Source organism: Lolium rigidum, unplaced genomic scaffold (genome assembly GCF_022539505.1).
Source record: "Lolium rigidum isolate FL_2022 unplaced genomic scaffold, APGP_CSIRO_Lrig_0.1 contig_35473_1, whole genome shotgun sequence".
Taxonomy (NCBI): domain Eukaryota; kingdom Viridiplantae; phylum Streptophyta; class Magnoliopsida; order Poales; family Poaceae; genus Lolium; species Lolium rigidum.
In genome coordinates this window covers 8574-19410 of record NW_025900320.1, presented here as the reverse complement: position 1 = coordinate 19410, position 10837 = coordinate 8574, and the positions used below count along the sequence as shown (strand labels likewise).

Below are 10837 nucleotides of genomic sequence, written 5' to 3'. Positions count from 1 at the left end.
CAAAGACAGGGGGGATGTCCTACCACAGCCACGCCTACGACATCTTCAGGAGGAATTGTTGGAATTTCTTCTTACGGACGTCATACCTGAAAACGGAGAATACTATTAACCATTTAACTCCTTGTAATTCAATGATCTCCATGTAATAGAATAGAACATCAACATGTATATATGTATTACCGTAGAATATGTAACAAGAAAGAATTGAATGAAAATTGAAAACATAAAATACAGGAGCTAGAACGCTAAATCCTGGTGTGGACTGTAGTCCCGATTGGTGTTACCAACTGAGACTAAAGGTCCGTCAGCTAGAGCGTTCCGTCGCTGCCACGTGGATGATCTTTAGTCCCGGTTTGTAAACCAACCGGGACTAAAGGTGGAGGCTTTAGTCCCGTTTTGACAGTCCTGAATGGCCAACCGAGATTAAAGGCTCTCGCGAACCGGTACTCGCAATGCATGTTCTCTACCAGTGGCTAAATATGGCCCTACCAATTGGCCATAACCAGGACATAATTATTCAAATAGTTGAGAGCTTGAATAGAAAATAAATTGAACCTTGATGTTGGTGGGGCACGTATAAAACCTTGATGCACACTTACAAGCATGCATGTAGGTACTCAGGAAACAACGACCCATGATAAAAAAAATCACTTGATTACATTTAGAGATCTCGAATAGCAAATAAATTGAATACATTTACATCATAGAATGGAAAAAAAGATGTTGTGTCTTTCAAAAAATAAAAATAAAAAGAATATCAATAAATACAACAAGCTCAATAGATCTGTTGATTAATCAATCAATCGACTAAAGAAACTAATTAACTTGTTTGTGCTGCATATTTTGGTCACGCCCCAAAAAGTCACGGCACTTAACACCTAGGCATGCCCGGTGGACGACGCATCATTTTAGCCTCAGGAGTCTTGCCATCCTTCACGATGAACACAGTGTCCATTCCCCACTCCGAATGACGTTCAAAGTGACAATGCATGAACCACACACCTGCATAACCAAGTTTGCAAAACGTTAACATATAACCCCTTCCAGAAAAATATAGCAAATTTATGCTTTTGGATGATGGCCAGATTATATGCCCATCCATGCCTAAAACGTTGGTCCCTTTAGATGGTTGTTAATGCTCACCCATGCCTATTTGGCCGGTCTAGTTTATTTTTCTTGTCTATATTGCAAACAAAAAGATAATTAAGTAAATTTTTAGCTAGACCTTTATTTTGTTAGGCAAACTTGAGCCAAAACTAAGAATTATGGGCCGGAAGCTAAAATAACTCACCAGGATTTGCTGCTCGGAAGCGAATTGCCGCCCAACCAGACTTTGGCACGGTGACGGTGTTCTGAAACGGTGGGTCGATCAAGTTATAGGTAGCTGGGTCCTTGGTCTGGTTGAAGTTTCCTAACCCCATCCCTACCACATAGAAGGAGAAGCCGTGCAGGTGCATGGGGTGGTTCTCCGCGCCAAGGATGGCCGTGTCCTGGAACACCACCTCCACGACGGCGCCATACTCCAGCACCTTCACCTTGGTGCCGCGCTTGGTGAACCAGCGCTCCACGGGGACGTTGTTGTCGGTGAAGTTGAAGACGAAGGGCGGCATGTCGGGGAAGTCCGTCTCGTACACGCCGCGGACGGAGCCATAGTAGGCGTCGAGGATGTCGAGGGTAGGGAGGTGGAAGCTGACGTTGTTGAGGCTCGCCGCGAACCGGTTGCCGCCTGGCCCCTCGCACGTCGTGTTGCCTGTGGCGCAGGGGACCACGTTGACGGCGATGGTGATGAGCATGTGCTCGTCGACGTCCATCGGCACGTCTACCGGGTGGGCCTTGCTGCCCAGGGAACGGAGCTGCGCCGTGTACGCCGCCGACGCATTGAGGTCATTGAAGGCCGGAAGGGTAGGGGAGTCTGGCCTGCCGGCCCGCGCGGCGGGCGGCGCGTCCGTGTACTCCAGGATGGCCGTGGCGGTGGTGTTGTCGTACCCGATGTCGGTGTTGGACGCCAGCGTCCGGGCCGCCATGTAGTACCTGCCGTTCGAGGAGCCGTTCACGGCGCGGTCGGCATGGAGGAGCGCATCCACGGTCTGTCCGGGCGAGATCAGGATATTGTTGACGGTGAACGGCTTCGTGTAGCGGGCATCGGTGCCGACCACGGTGAGGCGGTGCCCCGTGACGCCGAAGAAGAGGTCGTTGGCGAGCCCCGCGTTGATGATCCGGAGCAGGTACGTCTTGCCGCTCTCGACGGCCGCCTTGAAGGTGCCGTTCTTGGAGCACGGGAAGAAGTCCCCCGGCTGGCCGTTGATGGTGTTAACGTCTGAAATGCTGACCTCGCCGCCGGTCTTCCTGGACTCCTCGAGCAGCTGGTTCACGTCAGCATTCCACCACTCACCTGCAGATCAGAATACATTGCGCCGATTAATACAACACGAGTCATCATCATAGTACCTGAACCTGAACATCATAAGCAAGTCTAGGACAGATTGATCGGTCCATACTGAGGATGATGGGTATCTCCTTGTGAGGCGTCTTGAACGGGAAGGCAGTGCCGAGCTTGGGGTGGATGACGATGGCCCCATGGATGGTGGTGCGGTCGTAGTCGCTGTGCGCGTGCCACCAGAGGGTGCCCTCCTCCTCGGAAAGGATGACCGTGTAGGTCAGGTTGGCGCCGGGCTGGATGGGGCACTGCGTTATGTACATGGGCCCGTCGGACCACGGGTTCCGGGGTTGGTCCACCCCGTGCCTACACATGGCAATTTCAACGTTAGTAGGCAGCTAGCCTGGTGAAGAATAGTCGACCGTTGGTTACATGGCACGGTAGTGCAGATCATCAAACTTACCAGTGGATGGTGATGTTCTTATCGCCTTGGTTGTAGACGTTGACGACCACGACATCGCCCTTGCGCGCGAAGATGGTCGGGCCGGGGAACTGGCCGTTCACGGTGAGGATGGTCTTCTCCTGGCAGAGCCTCGTGTAGTTGGCCTCCTTAATCTGCAAGGCATATATCCACATCCCTCATTAGATCGAGCTCGTCATTTCACGTACGTTTGCAAAATAAATTAAGGTGTGACAATTTCTCAGTCGCTGTTAGATAATGTCATTAAATCTCAGTTGCAATCAATGTTGTAACTCATGACTCGCATGAATCACGATACAAATTAAATGATGTACGACTTTACAGAGCACGAAGTTAGTTCTCGGCTAGCTGAGAACTAGCAAATCCCAATAAATTATGTTGTATAAGTTTTCTAAAATAAATAACTACATCTGTTCCAATGAGTAAGACTTATATTTTTTTTCTAAAAGTCAATCTAAGTATGGTTTGACTGAACTTTAGAAAAATATATCAATAAAAATGATATTCTACAGATATGGATGAAAATATATTTCATGATATATCTAACAATATTAGTTTTGTATTTTGCATGTTTATAGTTTTTTATAAAAAAAAATTGGTTGACTTTTTAGAAATAATATAAGCCATAATCATTGGTAACGGAGGTAGTATGCATGAAAAAAATTGTGCAATATCAACTAGAACTAAAGCTACATGGATGCCGGTAATTAAGCATGCCAACAAGAGCGTCGAAATAGCAACTGCAACATAAGGAAGCTAAGCTGGATTCATGGCTTACGAAGAAATCGTAGTGGTGATTCTTGGAGGCCTCTGCCGGGCCAGCTGCCGCTCCAAGCGTTAGCACCACAGCAAGTAACCAAATCACCACCCCCATCGCCACAAGAGGTCGTATCGACCGGTGGCCGGAGGTCCTCACGACAGGAGATCAAGGAGATCTAAGCTATATGTACGTACGTTTGCACGTGTGCTAGCTAGCTTCTTGTTGAGCAAGCTTATTAATTGGAACGAGATCAATGTCTGTGATCGATGGCCATTGGAACCAGATGCACGAGACATTTATAGGAGGAGCTTGCCAAAGGCGGTCGACGTCGAGGGCGCATGCATGCATGGTGTTTGACGTCAGATTATTCCGTTCATATGATTAGCAAAGCTGGCCGAGCCGTCCACGCATCGTGTTCCTCTCCGACGACCAATGGCGCGTGGCTAGTCCTGGCCGGACCAGCAGCCTCGATCGATCGGCGACGTGCGTGCAATGCATGGTTAGCGTGCTGGAGCTGATTTAATCTCGTGGCCGCGGCCACGACCTACCACCGCCACCACGTCCAAGTTGTCCAACGCTTCGCGGAAGACGCAGGTGGAAGGTATATGTAGATGGAACGGGTCAAGCTGATAAACCAATTCAACAAGTCCATGGAGATGGAGGTTACCAGGTTATTTAGATTAGATAGAAGACTTGTAGATGCATCAGAGCACGTGTGTGCCTGATTCTACTTGACCAGATCATATACTCCTTCATAACCTGTGGGTTCTTGCACTAGTAGAAACAAGGGCTTTGGTTTTTTGCCCCAAATGGCTTTTGCACCGGATTTGGCACGAACCGGTGCTAAAAGGAGTCATTAGCACCGGTTCGTGGTGAGCAGCCAGCCGAGGGACCTTTTGCACCGGTTTGTGTTACGAACCGGTGCAAATGAGGTATCTTTTGCACCGGTTCGTAACACAAACCGGTGCAAAAGGTTCGTCGCCAGACACGTGTCAGCCGAGGAACCTTTTGCACCGGTTTGTGTTACGAACCGGTGCAAAAGATACCTCATTTGCACCGGTTCGTAACACAAACCGGTGCAAAAGGTCCCCAGCCCTATTTCAGCTGAGCTACCCGGCCAAACAGCCCACTCACTTCATTTTTGCTAGGAGAAGGTGTGTGTGTTGAGTGCTACCTTGCATTTCTTTGGCATGCACACAAGGTGCTCGATGAAATGTCCGAGAGAATGATTTCGCTTGATTTTACACAAAATAAAAATGAGATGAGGTGCCGGAGCGACACTTAAGCTTTCTCCTCTTTCTTTCCCTCCTCGATCAAGGTTAAACAACTTTACCCTTTCATTTGTACGGTGCTAATATCCACTATATATATTATGATGTTTTGTAATGGTTTTTTGATAAACTTAATATTTGATGCGGATGAACCGGCGACAATGGATGTACGTTGACCGACGTCTGCCCGAGTTCACTTCGGGCCTGAAAGAATTTTTCCGTGTGGCTGAGGAAAACCCACAGGCGGATGGTTATATGTGTTGTCCATGTGTTGATTGCCGGAACTTAAAGCAATACCCCGAATGGCAAGTCATTCACTCCCACCTGCTTTGGAAAGGTTTCATGCCCAGCTATAATTGTTGGACCAAGCATGGAGAAAGAGGGGTTATGATGGAAGACGACGACGAAGAAGAAGAGGATGATGATATGTACCCTAACTACGGTGATACCGCAACAGGGCATGATGAAGATGAGGAGGCAGGTGGAGGTGATCAAGATGAAGAGGCATCAGATGAGCCCGTTGATGATGATCTTCGTCGAGCCATCGCTGATGCACACAGAGATGCAGAAACCGAAAACGAGAAGCGAAAGTTAAAGGGCATGTTAGATGATCACAAAAAGAAGTTATACCCAAATTGCGAAGATGGCAACACAAAGCTCGGTGCCACACTGGAGTTGCTGCAATGGAAGGCGGAGGCTGGTATATGTGACAAGCCATTTGAGAAGTTACTGAAAATAATGAAGAGGAGGTTTCCAAAGGATAACGAATTGCCTGACAGTACGTACGAAGCAAAGAAGGTTCTCTCGCCCTCTAGGATTAGAGGTGCTGAAGATACATGCATGCATTAATGACCGCATCCTCTACCGCGCTGAGTACGAAAATTTGGAAGAATGCCCGGTATGCAATGCACTACGGTATAAAATCAGTGCAAGATGACCCCGGTGATGTTGAGGGCGAGCCCCCTAGGAAGAGGGTTCCTGCCAAGGTTATGTGGTATGCTCCTATAATACCACGGTTGAAACGTCCGTTCAGTAAATAAAGAGCATGCCAGGTTGTTGCGATGGCACAAAGAAGACCGCAAGAAAGACGAGAAGCCGAGACACCCCGCCGATGGGTCGCAGTGGAGGAAAATCGATAGAGAGTTCCCGGACTTTGCAGATGACGCGAGGAACTTAAGGTTTGGTCTAAGTACGGATGGAATGAATCCTTTTGGGGAGCAGAGCTGCAGCCATAGCACTCGGCCCGTAACTCTATGTATCTATAACCTTCCGCCTTGGTTGTGCATGAAGCGGAAGTTCATTATGATGCCAGTGCTCATCCAAGGCCCAAAGCAACCCGGCAACGACATTGATGTTTACCTACAGCCATTATTTGAAGAACTCTTACAGTTGTGGAGCGAAGGTGTACTTGCATGGGATGAGTACAAACAGGAGTCATTCAACCTACGAGCGTTGCTTTTCGTGACCATCAATGATTGGCCTGCTCTTAGTAACCTTTCGGACGTGACAAACAAGGGATACAATGCATGCACGCACCGCTTAGATGAGACCGAAGGTGCTTATTTGAAGAAATGTAAGAAGGTTGTGTACCGGGGCATCGTCGATTTCTTCCAAAGAGGCACCCCATCGAAAGAAAGGCAATCATTTCGGAGGTGAGGCAGATCACCGGGAGAAGCCTCGAACTCCGTACCGGTGATGCTTTACTTGATATGGTCAAGGACATAAAAGTAATATTTGGAAAGGGTCCCGGCGGCCAATCTGTTCCCAAAAAAAAGGCTTCGAAGAAAAAATCTGTTCCCAAAGACGTTGTTACCGGACACGCACCCATGTGGAAGAAAAAATCTATATTTTGGGATCTACCCTATTGGAAAGTCCTAGAGGTCCGCTCTTCAATCGACGTGATGCATGTGACGAAGAATCTTTGCGTGAACCTGCTAGGCTTCTTAGGCGTGTATGGGCAGACAAAAGATACACCAGAAGCAAGGGAGGACCAGTATCGTATGAAAGTCCCAAAGAACAAGCAAGAACTGAATTACAAGACGGATACAGAGAGTCGCTTAAGTCCTGGCAGCTACGCTCTTACCAAAGCAGAGAAGGAAATCTTTTTTGAAGTCCTTTACAGTATCAAGGTGCCGTCTGGATTCTCATCAAATATAAAGGGAATTATAAATATGGCGGAGAAAAAATTCCAAAACCTGAAGTCGCATGATCGCCACATTATTATGACGCAGTACTGCTTCCGGTTGCACCGAGGGGCTTCGCCGTAAAATGTTCGAATACCCATTGTGAAGCTATGTGCATTCCTTAATGCAATATCTCAGAAGGTAATCGATCCGGCTAGTCTTCCAAGGTTACAGAAGGATGTGGTGCAATGTCTTGTTAGCTTTGAGTTGGTGTTTCCACCATCTTTCTTCAATATTATGACACATCTCCTGGTTCACCTTGTCGAAGAGATTGCCATCCTCGGTCCCGTCTTTCTACACAATATGTTCCCCTTCGAGAGGTTCATGGGGGTCTTAAAGAAATATGTTCATAACCGTGCTAGGCCGTAAGGAAGCATCTCCAAGGGCTATGGAACGAGAGGAGGTCATCGAGTTCCGTGTTGACTTTATTCCCGACCTTAAGTCGATTGGTGTTCCCGAATCGCGACATGAGGGGCGACTAAGTGGAAAAGGCACGCTAGGAAGGAAATCAATGATATGTAGGGACGGCATTTCTTTCACTCAAGCACACTACACAAGTCCTACAAAGTTCCACCTTGGTGGCCCCGTATATCACCGATCACAAGAATATTGTACGCTCCGAATATCCGGGCAGTCCGAAGACCGGATAACACATAAACATATGCGGACATTCGGCGGTTGGCTCCGAACACATCTCATTAATAACAACGCTATTGAAGATCAGCTTGTACTTGTTGGCCGGGTCACCATGTTCGACTATACCGACTTTCCAGGGGTACGAGATAAATGGAAATACCTTCTACACGTTCGCCCAAGATAAAAAGAGCACCAACCAAAACAATGGTGTCCGCATTGATGCAACAAACACTAACAAGTGGGGAAAAGGACACATATTATGGTTACATAGAGGAGATATGGGAACTTGACTATGGACCTTCTTTTAAGATCCCTTTGTTTCGGTGCAAATGGTTCAAGCTTGATGGAAAAGGGGTAAAGGTAGACCAGCTGTACGGAATAACAACAGTGGATTTCAACAATCTTGGTTACAGAGACGAACCATTCGTCCTAGCCAATGATGTGGCTCAGGTTTTCTATGTGAAGGACATGTCCTCCAGACCGAAGAAAAGAAAACAGAAGGAAACGAGCTCATCCGATGAGCCAAAGCGTCACATAGTTCTTTCAGGGAAAAGAACCATCGTGGGAGTCGAGGACAAGACAGACATGTCGAAGATTATAATAAGTTTGCTGAAATTCCGCCCTTCACAAGGTGAACATTGATCCAACCATCGCGTTAAATGCTGAAGATACTCCATGGTTACGGTCGAAGCGATCATAATGTATTAATTAATTATTATCTTGTACCTTGATGAGCTCATATTGTGAAGCGTTTGTTGTGATATGTATCGGTAACATTGGTTGTTTCAACTAAATGCTCTTTCCTCCGAGAAGCTCCCTGAAGCCCTATTTAATTACCCTGAGGTACTAGTTGTTGGGTGTATATATACTAGCAGCTTCCGAGCGGGACTTGCGGGAAGAGTTACTCGGGCAAAGCTTCCGAAGATGTCTAAGATGGCCAGCCATCTAAGACATCTTCGAGAAGCTTCGCCGGAGAGGCTCTTTCCTTCGAAAAGCTCCTGGAAGCCCTCCTTACCCTGAGCTAGCTACTGGTTGTTGGGTGTATACTAGCAGCTTCCGAGCGGCACTTGCGGGAAGAGTTACTCGGCGAAGCTTCCGAAGATGTCTAAGACGGCCAGCCATCTAAGACATCTTCGAGAAACTTCGCCGGAGAGGCTCTTTCCTTCTTGGTCGTTGCCTCTCGTGCTGCTCTCTCTACTCTCCCCGGAGGGGGCTATATATAGCAATGTGTCTCCGGATAATCCCCCCCGCATGAGGCCACCCCGGATAAGGCAAACACCCGATAAGCCTCCCCAGCATTTAGCCCCCCATCTTAGCACCGGTTCCAGCCAGGAACCGGTATAAAAGGGGTATATAAACTAATCCACCATCTTTAGCACCGGTTCAAGCCAGGAACCGGGATAAAAGGGGTATATAATCTAATCCACCATCTTTAGCACCGGTTCAAGCCAGGAACCGGGATACAAGGGGTATATAATCTAATCCACCATCTTTAGCACCGGTTCAAGCCAGGAACCGGGATAAAAGGGGTATATAATCTAATCCACCATCTTTAGCACCGGTTCAAGCCAGGAACCGGGATACAAGGGGTATATATATAAACTAAAGACAACGACTTTATTGAAATTTAACAAGATACATTAACTAAACTTAAACTAAAACAACGACAACGACTTTATTGAAATTTAACAAGATACATTAACTAAACTTAAACTATAACAACTTCTACTAGTTCTTCCGCGCATCCGTTGCTGCCCTCCCCGGCTGCCGCCTCCTGCCGCAACTCCTCCTCACGACGACGCTTATACATCTCCTCACTATCCGGATCCGCCACACGCGGCCGCTTATGCAGCTCCTGGAGACTCTGCCTCTCAAATGCTTCTATGGTAGCTGCTAGCGCCGCCTCCTCCCACTCCTCTATCTCTCGCGAGCTGCGGGTCCACCTCATCCTCTCGCTGCCCTCCTTGCTGCCGCCTCCCGCTGCCGCAGCTCCTCCCACTCCTCTATCTCCGCGAGCTGCGGGTCCACCTCCACCGGCGGCGGGTGCGGCTTTGGAGGCATTGTGCAATGGGCTAGGGTTTGGTGATGATCGAAGTGGGAGAGACGGGGACGTACTATTTATAGAGGGAAAATATCCCCGCGCGGCGCCGTGGAGAGAAAATATCTCGCGCGTCGTTTGCGTCCCGGCGGGAAAATATACCGCGCGCCGCTTGCGTCGTGGCGGGAAAATCACCCTCGCGTCGTGGCGGGAAAATCACCCTCGCGTCGTGGCGGGAAAATATACCGCGCGCCGCTTGCGTCGTTTGACGGGAACCTACCACGCGCGCGTCGTGGCGGGAACCTATCCCACGCGAAAGACGAAAAAAAAATGGCGGGAAAATACAAAAGGCGAGTGAAAAAGGGGCCTTTTGCACCGGTTGGTGGCTCGAACCGGTGCAAAAGACCCTTTTGCACCGGTTCGAGCCACCAACCGGTGCAAAAGGTCCCATGAATAAATTCCACGCGCGCGCCCTTTCTTCTCCATTCGCGCGAGGACCAAAATACAGGGAGACTCGCCGCTAGGCCTCGCCCGCCCGCGCCGCCGCCGTCGACCGCGCCTCCCCGCCCGCCCGCGCCGCCGCCGTCGACCGCGCTCCCCGCCCGCCCGCGCCGCCGCCTCCCCGCCCGCCCGCACCGCCGCCTCCCCTCCGCGTCCGCGCGCCCCGCGCCGCCCCCGCCCCGCCTGCGCGCCTGCGCCGCCCCGCCCGGCCCGCGCGCCCGCCGCCGCCCGGCCACCTCCGCCCGCCCGGCCGGCCCCTCCGCCCGCGCCGCCCGGCCGGCCCCCTCCGCCCGCGCCGCGCGCCCGCCCGCCCGCCCGGCCGCTCGAGCCGAGGTGAGGCGCCGCGCCCGCCCCTGCCTCCTTTTTTTTAGTTTTATATTTAGTTAGGAAATTTTAGTTAGAAATTTGTATTGGAAATTTTAGTTAGGAAATTTTAGTTAGAAATTTGTATTTGGAAATTTTAGTTAGGAAATTTTAGTTAGAAATTTGTATTTGGAAATTTTAGTTAGGAAATTTGAATATGTAGGTTTTAGTTAGGAAATTTGAATATGTAGGTTTATTTAGATGGAAAATTTAGTTAGAAAATTAGT

The 10837-nt window shown here is 49.2% G+C and overlaps 1 protein-coding gene across 1 annotated transcript; it reads right to left on the bottom strand.

The window, feature by feature from the left end:
* Nucleotides 1–743: 743 nt before the first annotated feature.
* Nucleotides 744–3780, bottom strand: LOC124681197 (putative laccase-9; the record flags this gene model as incomplete). The annotated part of the gene is made up of 5 exons (XM_047216141.1): nucleotides 744–1002; nucleotides 1292–2392; nucleotides 2499–2743; nucleotides 2841–2992; nucleotides 3637–3780. Coding segments are annotated over 5 exons (1773 nt in total), but the record flags the coding sequence as incomplete, so codon positions are not given.
* Between the last annotated feature and the right edge of the window lie 7057 nt (nucleotides 3781–10837).